Raw genomic sequence first — 19,603 nt, forward strand, 5'->3', positions numbered from 1 at the left:
GCATAGCCCCAAAAAGATAGCGGTAAATCGGCAAAAGACATCATAGATCGCACCATATCTAGTAGAGTGCGATTACGACGTTCGGACACACCATTACGCTGAGGTGTTCCAGGCGGCGTGAGTTGTGAAACTATTCCACATTTTCTTAAGTGTGTGCCAAACTCGTGACTCAAGTATTCTCCTCCACGATCTGATCGCAGAAACTTGATTTTCCTGTCACGTTGATTCTCAACCTCACTCTGAAATTCCTTGAACTTTTCAAAGGTCTCAGACTTGTGTTTCATTAAGTAGATATATCCATATCTACTTAAGTCATCAGTGAGGGTGAGAACATAACGATAGCCGCCGTGAGCCTCAACGCTCATTGGACCGCACACATCAGTATGTATGATTTCCAACAAGTTGGTTGCTCGCTCCATTGTTCATGAGAATGGAGTCTTGGTCATTTTGCCCATGAGGCATGGCTCGCATGTGTCAAACGATTCATAATCTAGAGACTCTAAAAGTCCATCAGCATGGAGCTTCTTCATGCGCTTGACACCAATGTGACCAAGGCGGCAGTGCCACAAGTATGTGGGACTATCGTTATCAACTTTACATCTTTTGGTATTCACACTATGAATATGTGTAATATTACGTTCGAGATTCATTAAGAATAAACCATTGACCATCGGAGCTTGACCATAAAACATATCTCTCATATAAATAGAACAACCATTATTCTCGGATTTAAATGAGTAGCCATCTCGTATTAAACGAGATCCTGATACAATGTTCATGCTCAAACTTGGCACTAAATAACAATTATTGAGGTTTATAACTAATCCCGTAGGTAAATGTAGAGGTAGCGTGCCGACGGCGATCACATCGACCTTGGAACCATTCCCGACGCGCATTGTCACCTCGTCCTTCGCCAGTCTCTGTTTATTCCGCAGCTCCTGCTGTGAGTTACAAATATGAGCAACGGCACCGGTATCAAATACCCAGGAGTTACTACGAGTACTGGTAAGGTACACATCAATTACATGTATATCAAATATACCTTTGGTGTTGCCGGCCTTCTTGTCCGCTAAGTATTTGGGGCAGTTCCGTTTCCAGTGACCCTTCCCTTTGCAATAAAAGCACTCCGTCTCAGGCTTGGGTCCATTCTTTGACTTCTTCCCGGCAGCTTGCTTGCCGGGCGCGGCAACTTCCTTGCCGTCCTTCTTGAAGTTCTTTTTACCCTTGCCCTTCTTGAACTTAGTGGTTTTATTCACCATCAACACTTGATGTTCCTTCTTGACTTCTACCTCTGCTGATTTCATCATAGCAAATACTTCAGGAATGGTCTTTTCCATCCCCTGCATATTGAAGTTCATCACAAAGCTCTTGTAGCTTGGTGGAAGCGACTGGAGGATTCTGTCAATGACCGCATCATCCGGGAGATTAACTCCCAGCTGAGTCAAGCGGTTATGTAACCCAGACATAGTGAGTATGTGCTCACTGGCAGAACTATTTTCCTCCATCTTACAGCTGAAGAATTTGTCGGAGACTTCATATCTCTCGATCCGGGCATGAGCTTGAAAAACCATTTTCAGCTCTTCAAACATCTCATATGCTCCATGTCTCTCAAAACGCTTTTGGAGCCCCGGCTCTAGGCTGTAAAGCATGCCGCACTGAACGAGGGAGTAGTCATCAGCACGTGACTGCCAAGCGTTCATAACGTCTTGGTTCTGTGGGACGGGTGGATCACCTAGCGGTGCTTGTAGGACATAATCTTTCTTGGCAGCTATGAGGATGATCCTCAGGTTCCGGACCCAGTCCGTGTAGTTGCTGCCATCGTCTTTCGGCTTGGTTTTCTCTAGGAACGCGTTGAAGTTGAGGACTACATTGGCCATTTGATCTACAAGACATATTGTAAAGTTTTTAGACTAAGTTCATGATAATTAAGTTCATCTAATCAAATTATTAATGAACTCCCACTCAGATTAGACATCCCTCTAGTCATCTAAGTGTTACACAATCCGAGTCGACTAGGCCGTGTCCGATCGTCACGTGAGACGGACTAGTCATCATCGGTGAACATCTTCATGTTGATCGTATCTTCCATACGACTCGTGTTCGACCTTTCGGTCTCTGTGTTCCGAGGCCATGTCTGTACATGCTAGGCTCGTCAAGTTAACCCTAAGTGTTTTGCATGTGTAAAACTGTCTTACGCCCGTTGTATGTGAACGTAAGGATCTATCACACCCGATCATCACGTGGTGCTTCAAAACGACGAACTTTAGCAACGGTGCACAGTTAGGGGAGAACACTTCTTGAAATTGTTGTAAGGGATCATCTTATTTACTACCGTCGTTCTAAGTAAACAAGATGCAAAACATGATAAACATCACATGCAATCAAATAATAAACGTGACATGATATGGCCAATATCACATAGCTCCTTTGATCTCCATCTTGGGGCTCCATGATCATCTTGTCACCGGCTTGACACCATGATCTCCATCATCATGATCTCCATCATCGTGTCTCCATGAAGTTGCTCGCCAACTATTACTTCTACTACTATGGCTAACGCGTTTAGCAATAAAGTAAAGTAATTCACATGGCGTTTCTCAATGACACGCAGGTCATACAAAAAATAAAGACAACTCCTATGGCTCCTGCCGATTGTCATACTCATCGACATGCAAGTCGTGATTCCTATTACAATAGCATGAACAACTCATACATCACATATAGATCATTCATCATTCATCACAACTTTGGCCATATCATATCACAAAGCACTTGCTGCAAAAACAAGTTAGACGTCTTCTAATTGTTGTTGCAAGTTTTACGTGGCTGAATTAGGGTTCTAGCAAGAACGTTTTCTTACCTACGTGAAAGCCACAACATGATTTGTCAACTTCTATTTACCCTTCATAAGGACCCTTTTCATCAAATCCGCTCCAACTAAAGTAGGAGAGACAGACACCCGCCAGCCACCTTATGCAACTAGTGCATGTTAGTCGGTGGAACCGGTCTCACGTAAGCATACGTGTAAGGTTGGTCCGGGCCGCTTCATCCCACAATACCGTTGAAGCAAGATAAGACTAGTAGCGGCAAGAAAGTTGACAACATCTACGCCCACAACAAATTGTGTTCTACTCGCGCAAGAAGAACTACGCATAGACCTAGCTCATGATGCCACTGTTGGGGAACGTAGCAGAAAACAAATTTTTTTCCTACGGTTTCACCAAGATCCATCTATGAGTTCATCTAGCAACGAGTGATTGCATGCATCTACATACCTTGTAGATCGCGAGCGGAAGCGTTCAAAGAACGGGGATGATGTAGTCGAACACGACGTGATCCAAATCACCGGAGATCCTAGCACCGAACGGACGGCACCTCCGCGTTCAACACACGTACGGTCAGCGTAACGTCTCCTTCTTCTTGATCCAGCAAGGGGAGATGAGAGGTTGAGGAAGATGGCTCCAGCAGCAGCACGACGGCGTGGTGGTGATGGAGCTGCAGTACTCCGGCATGGCTTCGCTAAGCACTATGGATGAGGAGGAGGTGTTGGAGAGGGAGAAGGAGGCAACCAAAGGCATAGATCAAAAGCCCTCCTTCCCCCACTATATATAGGAGGGCCAAGGGGGGGCGCCGGCCCTAGGAGATCCAATCTCCTAGGGGGCGGCGGCCAAGGGAGGTTTCCCTCCCCCCAAGGCACCTAGGGGTGCCTTTCACTAGTGGGACTCCTCCCCTTTGGAAACCCTAGGCGCATGGGCCTATTGGGGCTGGTGCCCTTGACCCATGTAGGCCAAGGCGCACCCCCTACAGCCCATGTGGCCCCCGGGGCAGGTGGCCCCACCCGGTGGGCCCCCGGGACCCTTCCGGTGGTCCCGGTACAATACCGATAACCCCGAAACTTGTCCCGATGGCCGAAATAGCACTTCATATATATAATTCTTTACCTCCGGACTATTCCGGAACTCCTCGCGACGTCCGGGGTCTCATCCGGGACTCCGAACAACATTCGGGTTACTGCATATACATATCCCTACAACCCTAGCGTCACCGAACCTTAAGTGTGTAGACCCTACGGGTTCGGGAGATATGTAGACATGACCGAGACGACTCTCCGGTCAATAACCAACAGCGGGATCTGGATACCCATGTTGGCTCCCACATACTCCACGATGATCTCATCGGATGAACCACGATGTCGAGGATTCAAGCAACCCCGTATGCAATTCCCTTTGTCAATCGGTATGTTTGCCCGAGATTCGATCGTCGGTATCCCAATACCTCGTTCAATCTCTTTACCGGCAAGTCACTTTACTCGTACCGTAATGCATGATCCCGTGACCAGACACTTGGTCACTTTGAGCTCATTATGATGACGCATTACCGAGTGGGCCCAGTGATACCTCTCCGTCATACGGAGTGACAAATCCCAGTCTCGATCCGTGTCAACCCAACAGACACTTTCGGAGATACCTGTAGTGCACCTTTATAGTCACCCAGTTACGTTGTGACGTTTGATACACCCAAAGCACTCCTACGGTATCCGGGAGTTACACGATCTCATGGTCAAAGGAAAAGATACTTGACATTGGAAAAGCTCTAGCAAACGAACTACACGATCTTGCGCTATGCTTAGGATTGGGTCTTGTCCATCACATCATTCTCCTAATGATGTGATCCCGTTATCAATGACATCCAATGTCCATAGCCAGGAAACCATGACTATCTGTTGATCAACGAGCTAGTCAACTAGAGGCTTACTAGGGACATATTATGGTCTATGTATTCACACGTGTATTACGATTTCCGGATAATACAGTTATAGCATGAATAAAGACAATTATCACGAACAAAGAAATATAATAATAATACTTTTATTATTGCCTCTAGGGCATATTTCCAACACAATCTAGCGGTGTCCTCACCCAGTCAGAGAAAGGTTAGCGAGGCACGTACTGTATTGTTGCCATCAAGGGTAAAAAGATGGGGTTTATATCATATTGCTTGAGTATATCCCTCTACATCATGTCATCTTACTTAAGGCGTTACTCCGTTCTTATGAACTTAATACTCTAGATGCATGATGGATAGTGGTCGATGTGTGGAGTAATAATAGTAGATGCAGAATCGTTTCGGTCTACTTGACACGGACATGATGCCTATATTCATAATCATTGCCTTGGATATCATCATAACTTTGTGTTTTTCTATCAATTGATTGACAGTAATTTGTTCACCCACTGTATGTTTTCTTTCAAGAGAGAAGCCCTAGTGAAACCTATGGCCACCGGGTCTATTTTTTATCATATATTTTCAGATCTACAAAACCAAAAACCCAAAAATACATTGCTGCAATTTATTTGTTTTTATTTTGCTTTACGTTTTAGTAATCTATTATATCTATCTCTATTAAATCTCATCCTTGCAAGTGACTTGAAGGGATTGGTAACCACTTTATCGCGTTTGGTGCAAATGTTTGATTTTTTGTGCGGTGCATAGATTCGGGACTTGTTCGTACCTCCTGCTCAATTGATACATTGGTTCTCAAACTGAGAGAAATGCTTATCTCTACTTTGCTGCATCACCTTTTTCTCTTTAAGGTAAAAACCAACACAAGCTCAAGAAGTAGTAATGGTTGTGTGCATCTTAGCTATGCAGAGGACGAGTGGCGCTCCTTATGCTTTGTATCCGCTCCATGCTACATTTTGAGTTAATAACAACGTCCTTTATCAGAAAAAAAATCAACATTTTTTAAATACTCGTTCAATATTTTTCAAATACACGATCAACAATTTTTAATACTTATTCAACATTTGTCAACTATTTGCTAAACATTTTTAATAGTTATTCAAAAATTTCAAATACTTGTTCAACATTTTTCAAATGCTTGTTCAACATTTTTAATACTTATTCAATATTTTTCTAATTGTTGTTCAATATTTTTCAAATGTTTCTCAACCTTTTTCAAATATGTTTTGTAAGAGTGTTTTTTATATATGTAGAATATTTCAAAGTATAAATAAAAATATAAAATAAAGCAAAAATGAGAACAGAAAACAGAAGGAAAAAATAGGCCGTGGCCTCCTGCACGGCTGGGCCGGCCCATCTGGGCTCGCTGTTTTTCAAGTCTAGTGAATCAAGCGAGAGTACTGGGATTTGGGACCCCCGACGCGAGGCTTCCCCTTGTGCTCGCTTAAAGCGAGACATAGGGGCACCCACGATTTGGTGTGTCTACTTCTTGGGAGCTCTCTTTGCGGCAGAATGTCAGATGCACGCACCAGCGAAACTACGACTGGGCCGGCCCATGAAAGCTAGCGACCGACAGAAAACTGGTACTGTAGCGCGAACCTGTAACGCTAAAAAACATACCCTTGAGAACTTTCGAACCCAGTATCTCCAGCTACAGATGTGGTAGTACTACCAGTTGAGCTAGCGACTAAATCTGAGTAAGTAACAGCACAAAACAATAAGAATCAACTCTAGATTTCGAGGAGAAAACATTAAAAAAAAACTGAGTGTTTTATAACAACCACTTTTCAAATTGGTGAACAAATTTCTAGAAACTCACACATTTATTGAAAAATCATGAAATATTTTGTGAAAGCGCAGACCTTTTTGAAACTTGTTTTTTTAATGCAACTTATTTTTCAAAAACATGAACAATTTTTTTCTCAATTACCAAACGAAATTCAGAAAATTCAAATTAATTTTGGAACATGAACCTTTTCTGAAACTATTGAAACAAAATTTGCAAACATTAACATTATTAAAAATTTGCAAACAATTTTGAAACGAGAACCTTTTTAAAATTACTGAATTTTTAAAAACACGAAGATTTTTAGAATTTTATGAAATATATGAATATGTTTTGAAACTCCAGAACAAAATTTGAAGACACGGACATTTTTTAAATTTGCGAACAATTTTTGAAATGGAACCATTTTTTGAATTATCGAAATTTCTTCTAAAGGTTGTCAAAAAAATGGAACAAAAATATTCTGAAGAAATTTTTATAATAACTAATTTTTTTGAAATTACCAAAATTTTTTGTAAAAATGCAAACTTTTTTTGAATTTAGGGGGAAAAAATTGAAAACAAGAAATTTTGGGAATCCTGAACATTTTTTAAAATCTTGAACATTTTTTGAAAATTAAAAATAAAATCTGAAAGGAAATAAAAAAGAAACAAAAACAGAAACGAAAAAATGGAAAAGAAATAGAAAATGATAAAGAAAAACCCAAAAAAGAGAAAAAAAAACAAGAAATAAGAAAAGAAACAGAAAATCGGTGAAAAGAAACAAAAATTGGTTCAGGGAATCTTCTGGAAGGTTCCGAAAACCGGATGGGTAGTACTCACGCTATCTACTCAAATGTGCCGGCCCACTTGGGTCGGTCGGCCGCTCGCCTATTCGTCGCTCTGCCAACTTGCTGCAACAAGCGGCAAATAGCAAACCTTTTGGTTCTCCAGTACATATGGACGGTCCAGTTTTCGGTCAAAGTTGTCAGAACACGGCCCAATTGACATACCCATGACAACACTAGGAGACTTTGCCATTAACCTACCTAGGTTGGGTTAGGGTCTTCGGGTCCGATGAATATAAAAACACTTATCGGAGAGGTTTGCTGGAGTTCCTCGGATATTCGAGGTACATCACTTCTCGGACTAAAGCATGGTTAGAATAGAGGAAGATGCCGAAAGGGATAAGTGAACCAGTTTGCAAGGACTTTGGATCCAAGGGTGAGCTCGAACATGAAATCAACATATGAGCATTAAGTTTGTTGAACTCGCCTACGAAGCCATCGAAGATGAAGCCACTACAAGGAGTTGATCAATGTCCTCGGCTTGTAGACCACTTCACGGGATAATGTCCTGGACTAAGGGGTGCTAGGCAAGTCGGCCTGCCAGTCATGGGCCAGGTCGAGGACCCTTGGACAACCAAAGAATGGGCCATGTTTGCCAAGACCCACGGCATACTCAAGATGGAATACTCCGAAAACTTGGCGCATACTTCAAGGCATATTCAAATCATGAGCATATTTATCCCACATGTAGCCCTAGGTACCCCCGTTGTCTATATAAGACGAGGGTTTTTAGACCATAGGGCAAGATTCACACACACACGATCTTGAGGTAGACCATCATGTACTTTGTACTCCATTCAAAATCAATACAATAGAATAAAAACGATTCGTAGGATTTTACCTCTTCGAGAGGGAGCCGGATCCCCTGACGTACTGCACCTTGGCGTTGGGCCACTGACATGTTGGCCCGAGTACACATGGCAGTGAGCCAATGGCACGTCAGAGGGGCTGGTCCCTTCGAGAGGGCCCGAACCTGGTTAAACATCGTGTCCCTCTTTGTCCTATTACCATCAAGCTAAGATCACCGGCTCGGGACCCCATACCCGAGATCAGCCGGATTTGACTCCGACACCCACACCAAGAGGCATATCCGCAATGCCATACGAATACATTATATACACATAAAAGGGAAAAGCGAACTCATTCAATACATCAGCGGAACGCAAATCTTGGAGCAGATCAACGACAGAGGATCCGTTTGCCGCCGGACCACGTGCCTTAAATCCTCTCCCAGCAAAATGTGATAATGCAAAGGCCTCGAACCAAACAGCATCTGTAGTCACATACTCACATCCACTTTTAAAATAGAAGCATCAGTTTTCTATTCTGGATGGACTGCTGACTAGTAGCACAACAAGCTTTGGATCTACTTGGGGTTTCCACTTAATAATAAACAATGTACAACTGCTAACATCAATGTCACCCATTTTAGACTCTGCATGCGTTTCAATATTTGAAAATGCATGCCCCATTAATTTTGTAAGTAGCAGTCACCATCTTCATTGATCTTTCTTGTACTAGTATATCCTGACTCCCTACTCTTGGTGCTTTTACTTACCTTGGACTGGAAGCATGCATGCATCCCGACGTTATTTGACTTTAGGAGTTTGCATAATCCCAGATGAAACAACGCATTTCCATAATTATATTTGTATATATATCCAAGCAACATAATCTCATGCACTGTGAAGTTTACAAAGTTTCCCTCTCTACGTTAAATCTACTGAGCGATTAGTAGGAGGAAGCGCTTGTCACCTGTATTGTACATCTCGGAAGACGAGGACCTGCGTGGTGCCAATCCTGAACGCAAACTGCAAACGAGCCATGAGTGCACGTCTGGTTCCGGGGGTTTCTTGAGGTGGTTGCGGAGGTTGACTTGGTTGCGTAGAGGTGCCTCCACCGGCCAAGACCACATAGACGACAACCCAGCCCCTTGAGAAATCCCGTCGAGCGGAGTAGTATATATATAGTATTTTTTAATTTGAGGAAGCTACCTTAACTAAGGAACTAGAGGCTGGGGCGCGCCTCTTGTGCGATCCTGCGCGCACTTGCCTTGGTGGTGGAGTTGCGAATGTGCATATGCGTTTTAGAGTACCTCAATTGTTAAAATATGAATACAATTAACACAAGCTTAGGAGAAAAGTGTTCGATCATCATACATATAAGAGGTAGTAGGTGCATATTATAAGATAGGGCAGAGTATTACAAGGTGAATGATAGAGCACAGCATTGAGATAAGCTAAAGACGATAGACGGTTCATACATATCCTGCTGATGACCTTATGCCTACAGACGATGCGATGGACGGTGAGGGAGAGACGATGTGATGACCTTATGCCTTTCCTTGCGCTTGAAATGGAAGGCGCAGATGTCGCCCTCCTGGATGTTAGCATGGTGACGAAACCATGATCAATCCGTCGTGATGGTGGCCCTCTTGCCGGTTTCAAACATGAAGCGATTGTCGCAGTTCACGGTGCCGTCTGCGAGCTTCAGTGGAAGGGTGTCATCATTTCCGTCAACTTCAGTGAAAGGGTGTCATCATTTCCGTCAATGTACTTCTGCCCTCTGTGTACTCTACCTGAAAATACTATGAAGACAAAGAGAAGCACTTAATTGATGGCAAGACTTCTTCTGAAATATTAGACATGTACAACTCATCTGATCCCCTTTGGCCGGGAGCCATGAGTCAAAGATTTTGAAACTGCAAGAGTACGACACACGATGCAGAGAGCTAGCCATTCATTTAATTAATACTGAAGCGAAAATCTTAATCAATGACCAAACTAAAATAATACTCCCTCCATTCCGAAATATAAGTCTTTTCTGAGATTCCAAATGGGGACTACATACGCAGCAAAATGAGTGAATCTACATTTGACAATATGTCTATATACATCCATGTGTAGTCCTTATTAAAATATCTAAAAAGACTTATATTTAGGGAAGGAGGAGTATAATCTGGACTAATCCAAAAGCCAATGAGATAAATCATAGACTAAATGAAACTAATGATCGAACTACAAAGAGCAAATATGACCTTGTAATGCCTGAAAAGTGTATCTGAATGTTATGATAGAAGTGTCCATGAGAATAGAGTTGAAGCTATACATGATGGGTTGCACCCCCGTTTAGTGTGACTCGAGGTGCAGTAGCGCGTTCCTACCTGCGGCGGGTGCGGTTCTTGCGGATATGGTTGCCACATAGCGCCGCCGACGTGGCCATCTTTTTACATGAGGATTAAGAAAAGGCTTAAAGTTTGGATAAAAATAATATTAGTTCATGAAACAATTCTAGATATTAACCACCACAAGCATGTCAAACCTTGACAAACCCAATTGAAACAGCAGTTCTAGATATAGAAAAGGAAAACATCAATGGCATAAAGCGGGCGACCAGAGGAACGCTGAACTGCGCGACATTATAGAAATAGCCATATAATCACCATCCTTGAGTTGGTAAACATAATCAAGTTCTTGAAAAATCTCTTCAATTTGTGTTTGTACCCTGAATCTCTGGTCAAGTCATAATCCAGTGAAACATTTCTAGATCCCCAGAAAGTACTTTTCTTCTAGTATGCTACTATCTTGAATCAGATGGTCTAATTCAGGTGGTATTGATAAACTACAACACATTAATTTCATAATAAGAATGCAACTGATTGTGTAGGAACCGAATTGCAGGAAACGGGAGACAAATCAGAGGAACAAAAATTTATAACAAAACATCAACAAAATTTGTCCGAGAGTCACGAATCAAAGATTTTAAAACAGCAATTCTACACACAAACCAAATTTCTAGATCTCCATGTAATGAACGGATGTAAAGAAAATTGTAAAACACGAGTCTATGCACAACCCATCTCATCCCCTTTGGCCGAGAGGCACGAATCAAAGAACAGTAATGTCAAATATCCCCTCATGTCTGATAATTTTTACTGGCATTGGTGTATGTGTCAATAATACCCTCAATGTTTGCATCATGCAAAAGAACTGCATAATGTGAAGCTAGAATTTGAAGTACGAAAAAAATGCATTCTTATAGAGCAGATGTAATTTGAAGCTGGAATGTATAAAAAGTGCACTCAAACAGATTTCATTGCAAATAAAAAAACATGCTTGAGATTTGAACCCTGCCCCGCTATGAATAGGACAAACTACTCAACTCAGTTTCAAGAATTATCATATAAAAATCTCATGCCGGATAAAACAAATCACGCATCATTTTGCTAGCGATAGTTTTGCGTCTCTTTCTTTGGATTACATAGTTAACCAATAAAGGTCCCTATTTTCCTTAGAAACATTAGTGCACTGAATAAATGTAGGCAAGAGTAGCTAATACCTGGCTGCAATTGGAGCATCAGTAGTTCCAACTTATCGTGTAGTACCAAGCAGAGGCCATCAATCAGCCATCGCCCATGTGATCGGACTAAGTTTGGAATACCTAGGAAAACATATTGCTTTATGAGTGATGTGATGCCATGTAATTTTAATAGGGAAAAGGCAGAGAAGATATGTTCTCATGTGAAATAGGAATCAGCCTATTGTTGATGGTATTAAATTAGAAACAAGTAAACTACAAATTCCGATACAACAAGAATTTTGGACCTGAACAACAAACGATATAGATGGCATATAATGACATTTTCTTGACATAACATCTAGAGTTCCACAGTAAACAGGAAGTAGAAATCCATGAAATTCAAAATACGAACGAAAGCACGGCCTGCTGCGCGTTGCCCGCAGAAGCGGTGGGCAATTGGAATAGACAGCCAACTTGAATGTCGATAGGATCTAAACAGTATATACATAGGTAACTACATTCATAGGTGATTTTTCTTAACCTGGGTCGTCACAAATCGTAACCGATAAGGAGAGAAGTTGATTGCATACATGTAGGTTCAAAGTGAGATGGATCACAAATTTATTATGATAAGTTCAAATGTTTGGAGAAGTATGTTCTAAACCCATTGGCCCCTTTGCAGCAGCACAAAATCGACGGTAAATCCTCAAGCAGTTTGCACGACTGTAATGACGTCAAGTAGCTACAAGAGTTTTGTTCCCGCAAAAAAAGAGTTGTCATTTGTCAAAGCGTTTAGACACTAACCATGTTATTTGAGATGGGAAATGCCCTTCGTAGGTGTATAGGAAAGGATCTTTGAGAGTACCTGGTAAGGTACAATTTTCTAGAAGCAGAAAGCCGCCAAAGCGGTGGGCAAACAGGATGGATACCGCAATGATGAGTGTCTGGCACTCCAAAACGGGTTGCGTTATAGCATCGATCATTCAATTTTTCAATATCCATCCACACCACAACAAATTAGTATAGCATGCTCAAAATTAATCTATCTGTAGCTGGACTTGAAGAACTGTCGCTGAACTTAAAGAAAAAAATGAATAGAATTAAAAATGTATTAATTCAAAAACGACATGAAACATCATTGATGAACTTTGTATGTACCTAAGGGAAACATAAATGGGTAGTCCAGCAAAGCATAGTGTGGAACTGCAGATTCAGAATATTCAGATCATGTTAAATTAAATACCCGCATATACATGCAAATATATAGCTTTTAAATTTCACCAGTAAGTAATGACAACAGTTTGGCATTAGCAATACTGTAAAAAATAGCAGAAAGCATAGTTAAGCGACATCCAATCACCTGGAAGAGAGTTCTCCACATATGTTTTTGGGAACATCCAGGAAATACAACTGAAGCTAGCAGTAATCTGAAAAACAGACCGACAACCATACTCGATTGTAGATAAATACTACAGCAGCACATAATTTTTATAGTATACTGAATTTAGTAACCTGGGTAGGTAGCTACAAATTTGGATTCTGACCTCCCTCAAATTACCATCTCTTATTGTATCATACCAAGGCTTCCTCACATGGCATCACATCTGAAGTGCCCATTACTAACTTGTATACTTTGTCCTGTTTATATATCTCCAGTACCTAAAAATGAGGAAGCCACATATTACAATCTTTTATTGCACCAAACCTTCCTCATACAACATCAAGAATATCAAACCCCGAAAAGTCAAGATAAACGTGCATGTTAGCATGTATTCCAGTTTTCACTGATCATATTTAAGATCATGTGGCATGTCTCACCATTAAGCACAGAAGCTTGAGACACGATGAAATACATTATATAGTAAGACATGATCTACCCCAGCTATGTGATGAGCATAACCACTTCAAAATATAGGAATCTGTTTGAAAAACTTCTAATCTGATTTGGTGGCAACTCTGGCTGCAGCGGCAAGTGCCCATGCACCTGATAAAATATAAACCCTGTAATTAATTTACAGGAAAATATGAAAGGAAGCAAAGAAATTAAGAAGTATACTAAGGGATGCAATAAAACATCACGCATCTCACGGTCAGATATGAACATAGTGTCAAGTCAACTAATTTTTCAGTCTAGAGAAGTAAAATTCTTGCTAATGAAAAAATTCTGCAATGCACGAGCTGCATGGAAGATGCAAAACACAATTAAGCATAGCTGATAGTTGTGTAAGGAAAGCATTACGCAAAACCTACATATCCAGAGGTAAAAAATAAACCTCAAGTGATGAATTAATTAGTGACCAAACTACATGATGTATCATATCCTCTGCTCTGAAAATATATGGGTGCAACAAGCACTGAAGAGTTATAACATGTACCGCACCTATAATAAGATTAGTAGCTCTCCTTTGCAATTTACAACTGATGTCCACCATGACATGCAAATTATCCGACAATAGCTAATCTTTGGCAAAGAAGAAAATTCTCTTCTGAAATATCAATTGAACCATATGACCTTATTTCAGGATGCGAAAGATCTAGGTAAAACAGAAATTTATGATACAGTCTATAGATAACAATACATATGGCTTTTAGTGCCCTATATACCAGTAGACATGACCATGAGCACAGATTCAAAGCCAAAAGGCATGGAAAGGAGTCAAATATTTACCATAGAAAAACAAAACTGGGAATGTCGAAAAGGCCGTAGACAGAGTATACAGATATAACGACACAGTAAGATCAATAACATGATGTAATAGTGGCTATGATTTGTTCCTGGTAAAACCATCACAGTGAAAAAAAATTGTTGGACAAACAACCCTCTGTTTTTTATGTGTGGCTGGACAAACAACCATATGTTTTCATGTGTAACAATAACACTAATTTCAACTCAAACGTTGAAAATTCAGATCATGGCACCCTTTCATGCACAAAAGAACGAGACCACCAACATTTCGATTCACAAAGGAACAATAATCGTATGCCCTACCTGGATCCAGACAAAAAAACAAAAAGCATAAATTTAACATCCCCGCTAAAAACAAGCCAACATGGATACAAGAGAGCTACGAGAATCCAATGCACAGAGAATAGTACTTTTGGCTTTTACCAAAAAAGAAAGCCCTCATTGGCCAACCTGCACAGCAATACACACAACAACCAGGACAAGCAGAACATACTGAATCCCAAAAACAAATTGCCATACAACTGCACATCCAACTTCAGAATATGAGTGGAAAGGAGGAGGAGAAGAGGGGTTGACCTGTCGATCCATGAACGGAGACGCAGGAGGGTGCTTATAAAGAATGTGCAGGCAGAGATCAAGGGAGGCACATCCAGGGGACCGACCAAGAGGAAGAGAATCCGCTCAAATCGGACCAATCTGTAGGGAAAATGAAAAAAAAATCTCATATGAGTAGCAACCAATGAACAGGAATGTCCAATCACAACTGGGAGCAGCCATCGCATTTGAGGCGAAGACCAACTTCAGAAACAAGGGGGCATCTTCTTCCTCCCCCGTGGCCTCCTGCCCTCTCTCCCACGACCTCCATGGCCTCCTCTTCTTATTCCCCCATGAATTTCATGCCCTCTTCTCCTTCCTCCCCCACGACCTCATCTCCTTCCTGTAAGAGGTTAGGGTTAGTTGTGCGGGTGCGCCTGGGGGCGTACAGCAGCGGCTAGGGTGGCAAATCGGTAGAGTGAGGCGAGGAGGAGCCTTGCCTGTTGATGGCGGCGTCGGAGTTGGCCGTGCCCAGGAGGAACGGACGTGGCGGCGGCGGTGGCGGCGGCGGCGATTTGTGGAGAGAGAGGGAGTCGGGAGAGCAGGAGGAGAAAGGGGATGGAGGGAGCTGCCTATCTGAGACTGCGATCGATCTCTTTTAATTTTTTTATCTCTCCCTTCGGCACAGTAAAATGATGACCTGGATAGCCCCAGCGTTCGCTCTTCACGCGACTGTTAATGGGTTTAATTGTCATCAGACCGTGCGTGTAGTCAAGCAAGCAAGTCTTTCCTCTGCGAAAATTAACGACCATGGTTTTTCCCAGAAAAAACAAACCCTCAACAGGTGCCTACCGCTCCCTGAGATGCAGTGAATCTGCTGTGTCCCTAAGCATTATTATCTGCCCATGTAGTTAGCTGACACGATCGCGTGTGCTACTCAAACAAGTTTTCACACAGCTAGAAAAGCAAGGTGAGCAGAAAAAAAAGAGTCTAACCAGGTGCCTCGCCTGCCGCGTAGATGACGCGTCGACACGGTAATCCTCCCCGCCACCGCCAACGGGCTCGTGTCGCCCCTCCCTCAACGCGGCGGCGACTATGGCGACCATGGCGACGTAGGCTACGTTACGGTCGAGTGCGTCGAGCGCTTTGGTGTAGTTAGTTGTTACTACTCCTACCGAATGCTGATGCCAGCAATTAACGCGAGCGCTGACCAGGCTAAATGGCACGCAAATTGTGGTGTGTGTGAATGCTCCGGGGCACGAGGTAATTTGTCAGGTTAGCACCATCCAGGAAGGTTCCCGGGAATCTCCGGGCAGTACAGGGCCAACATAATAACCACGATACGGCTCTGATCTGTGCATCTTCCTCTTTCCCAAGCGTTAGCGTGCCACGGCGCCTTTTCTCCGATCTTCATCCACCCGCCGCACGTCATGCCTTGCCTTCGCCCGCTACCCCGGTCGTCCCGTTGCATGCATGACCATCCGCTGCTCCGGGTCCCACCTCGCCGTCGCCCACCGTGCGCCTGGTCGCCCGCCGTGTCGTCACGTTGCATGCTTGCCTTCGCCCACCCACACCGTCTTGGCCGCCGGCCGCGTGCACGGCCTCGTTATTCCCGTAAACCACGATCACCGTCGTCGTTGACCATTCGTGTTTATGCATGCATAGATTTCTCCTTTTCTTTATCTTGTCGCTATCTCGTACTGCGTCCCAATTCACACGTGGGGCCACCATGTCATCGGCGAGAGCTATCATCAGAGGATAAGAAAAGGAGACCGTTTCTCGATGCGTTGCACCACATGGCAGCATCTAAAGCGTACACATCAGGCGGCCGCCTCGTCAGTACTGTCTTAACTGCCGCCTTCGGACACGCAGAGCACCGGCCAAGAAATCTCTCCCGCACGCGGTCCCGTCTCGCCCTGCTGCACCGGTGCAACCTCGAGCTCCCCCGCCGATCTCTCTGTAAGCCACAAGACCCTCTACTTTTCCTGCGATCCAACCATACTGCTACTACAGGTTGTGTGCTATACCGCGAGAGTACGTAGCGTGGCGGCTGCCGGCCCTCCAGCGCGGAACCAGCGGCGGCGGCGGTGGTGGCGAGCTCCGCACGCGCGCGCGCGAGGGCCTCGGCCAGCACGCGGCGGCGGCGGCGAGCTCCCCACGCCCGTGGGAGCGAGGGCCTCGGCCAGCACGCGGCGGCGGCGGTGAGCTCCCCACGCCCGTGGGAGCGAGGGCCTCGGCCAGCACGCGGCGGCGGCGGTGAGCTCCGCACGCGCGGGCGCGAGGGCCTTGGCCAGCACGCGGCGGTGGCGAGCTCCACACGTGCGCGCGCGAGGGCGGCGGCGGCGGCGGTGTCGAGCTCCGCACGCGCGAGCGCGAGGGCCTCGGCCACTGCACGCACGCGGAGGCGCTACTCGCTAGGCCAGCACCGCACGGAGGTTCTCGGCAAGCACGCAAAGGCGCTAGGCCAGCACGCACGGCTGCACGCACGCGGCGGCAGCACGCAGAGGCGCTAGGCCAGCACGCACGGCTGCACGTACGCGGCGGCAGCACGCACGGCCGGCCCATAGGGGCCGGACACTGTCGGGGTTGTCCGTCTAGACATTTAGGAATAGGGATCCGGATATAGATGCTCCAGGTCGATTTTCACACTGAAACGGTTCTCTCCTAATTTCTTGCTTCTTTGTTTTGTGGATTGTTTATTACTTATCGCCTTTGTATTCGATTCGATCTCACCTTCATCTCATGTTTTGTAAACAGATCCTCCTTGCCGTGCCATGGCACGGCCAGCGTCCCTCGACTGTGATTCTGACGACTATGACTCCGACTCCGGCTATGCTTCCGGTGACGAAACTCGGCCTAATAAGCGTCTTGTGTATGATTCTGATGGAGGATTCTATATTGATGATGATGATGATGATGATGATAATGATGATGACGACGACGACGACGACGAAGATGATGAATAGAAAGCCACATAAGAGCTGGTAATTTTTTGATCTCTGATCATTCCTTCATTTTCTGGAAGTTTGTGTTGGTACTCATCGCTATGCTTATGGACATAATTTGCAGTTTCCTTTGTTCTTCTAAAAAGTTCACATTGGTAGTCTGGTCGCTATGAATATGAAGATAATTTGCAGTTTCCTTTGCTATGAAGATTAATCGATCTTAGTACTGAACTAAAAAAAATAAAAATTACGTGTCTGTTTCCTTTGAAAGTAAGGGGACTGGTGTGAACTGTGAATATTTTGATGCAGTTTGTCCTTCCGCCTTATTTATTCATCCCGAGGAACCATAGAGTTCTATATACCAGCTAGTTCTGTTTCCTTCATGAGTATTTTTTTCGAATTAAGGAGCTCTCGCCCCTGATTTAATTTAATTGAAAAGGAATCACCTACGTAGTAGTGAGCTGAAGGTGATGTTTCACTTTATTAAAGAGGACAAGATCAACCACGGTCCATGGTACCTTTCTATATAAGGAAAGTGGAGTATCATAAATGGACTGATTAGAGAGGGACATGCACAAGTCATACTTCAAACAAAAGACCTGGTGTTTGGTATGACCAAATATGTAAGTCGCTCGCCCATCATTCCCGCTCTGGGGCGGCCAGCCACTTCTTTAATGGGGCAACCCTTTCGCGGCTTCGTGGACCTCCTGAGATCTTGCGTCCCGTCACTTCGCCTATGCTTTCTTTTCTTCTGGTCTGTTAGGTTATGAATATCAGTTTTGTTTGGCCTGGGGGCTGTTTTGTCTTGCTTGCTTCGGCACATATCTTCTGTTTGGATTTTACTCGCAGCCACGCTTGTGCACTTGCAGTTTAATTTGTGCCTTCTTGGCGATTTCTAGCACGAAACTAGTAGTATTAAACGACACCCATTTTGGTGCTTGTATGGAAGAAAAAAAGAATGCTTTAGAAACTGTATTCTTGAAAATTCCTATGATTCGGCTAGGTGGAAATTCCTCGAGCTTGTCTTCAATTCGCAAGGTTTTAATTTGTTGCTAGTGTATACTGTAAGCGCTGACCATGGTTCTTGTGTTGTGGCAGGGAGACTGGCATGGCATGAAGAGGCCAGCAGAAGCAGTTACGGAGTGCAAGTCTAGCTAGTGGCAGAAATGTTGTTTTTGTAAATATGTTTGCTTGTGTGATGAGACCAAATGTAACTGTATTGATGTGATTGAACTAACTGTTAGCGTTTTACTACATAAGAAGGCACTGTCAGCATTTGATACCCCTCCTTTTTGCTCCAGCTCTTTGCTTAAATCGCTGAACTGTTTGCGTAAGCTATCCTGCAGCGTTTCGTCATTGATATTTCAGAGTTCACTGCTGAGTCGCATAATGTGGAAAGCAGAGATACATTGCAGACAAACAATAGAATGAAAATAGTAGTGACCTTGTTCATGTTCATTCATGCTTCCACATGGCTCTGGCAGCGACGACTCTGATGTGGATGTGCTTGCTCTCCGCATCGCACTGCGCTGATCGCAGCTAGATTGGGGCGACAACAGCGGAAGTAGCTCATGCTCGGACGCGCCGTCCCCCTTCGCCCGGCGTTGCTGTGCGGGCGACGTTGTCGGGTCCTTCCATCCGGCACGCAGGACTGAGGGCAGCTTCGCTTGCTCCGCTCCACTACAGGTACGCCGGCCCCTCCCTTCCTAGCCACCTTCGGAGGGCGTCCACGGGAACAGTTGGATGCTCATGGCCTCGTCGGAGTTGGGCATCAGCCACCTTCG

At 44.1% G+C, this 19,603-nt stretch overlaps 1 protein-coding gene and 1 long non-coding RNA gene across 29 annotated transcripts; one reads left to right on the forward strand and one right to left on the reverse strand.

The window, feature by feature from the left end:
• Nucleotides 1-9,486: 9,486 nt before the first annotated feature.
• Nucleotides 9,487-15,276, reverse strand: LOC125524169. 28 transcript variants are annotated; one of them, XR_007290592.1, is made up of 8 exons: nt 15,140-15,276; nt 14,917-15,036; nt 14,035-14,140; nt 13,473-13,638; nt 13,167-13,313; nt 13,015-13,081; nt 12,813-12,857; nt 9,487-11,795 (listed from the first exon to the last, which is right to left on the reverse strand). XR_007290592.1 is itself a non-coding variant. In XM_048689242.1 (7 exons), exons 3-7 carry the CDS (start codon nt 13,049-13,051, stop codon nt 9,845-9,847), a joined length of 396 nt encoding a protein of 131 aa, XP_048545199.1. In that variant the 5' UTR covers nt 13,052-13,081; nt 13,199-13,313; nt 14,917-15,276; the 3' UTR covers nt 9,487-9,844. The 28 variants fall into 28 exon arrangements, 3 of the variants coding, with proteins under 3 accessions (XP_048545199.1, XP_048545198.1, XP_048545197.1); XR_007290600.1 differs by lacking the exon at nt 14,035-14,140 and having other exon boundaries at nt 9,487-9,933; nt 10,519-10,577; nt 11,694-11,795; nt 14,917-15,276; XR_007290583.1 differs by lacking the exon at nt 14,035-14,140 and having other exon boundaries at nt 9,487-9,942; nt 10,519-10,577; nt 11,694-11,795; nt 14,917-15,276.
• A 1,384-nt stretch (nt 15,277-16,660) lies between these two features.
• On the forward strand, nt 16,661-19,103 carry LOC125525020. The gene is made up of 3 exons (XR_007291109.1): nt 16,661-16,833; nt 17,632-17,858; nt 18,918-19,103. It is a non-coding gene; the product is annotated as an uncharacterized LOC125525020 (long non-coding RNA).
• The last annotated feature ends 500 nt before the right edge of the window (nt 19,104-19,603 follow it).

The sequence above is a fragment of the Triticum urartu genome, chromosome 7, assembly GCF_003073215.2.
Source record: "Triticum urartu cultivar G1812 chromosome 7, Tu2.1, whole genome shotgun sequence".
Classification (NCBI taxonomy): domain Eukaryota; kingdom Viridiplantae; phylum Streptophyta; class Magnoliopsida; order Poales; family Poaceae; genus Triticum; species Triticum urartu.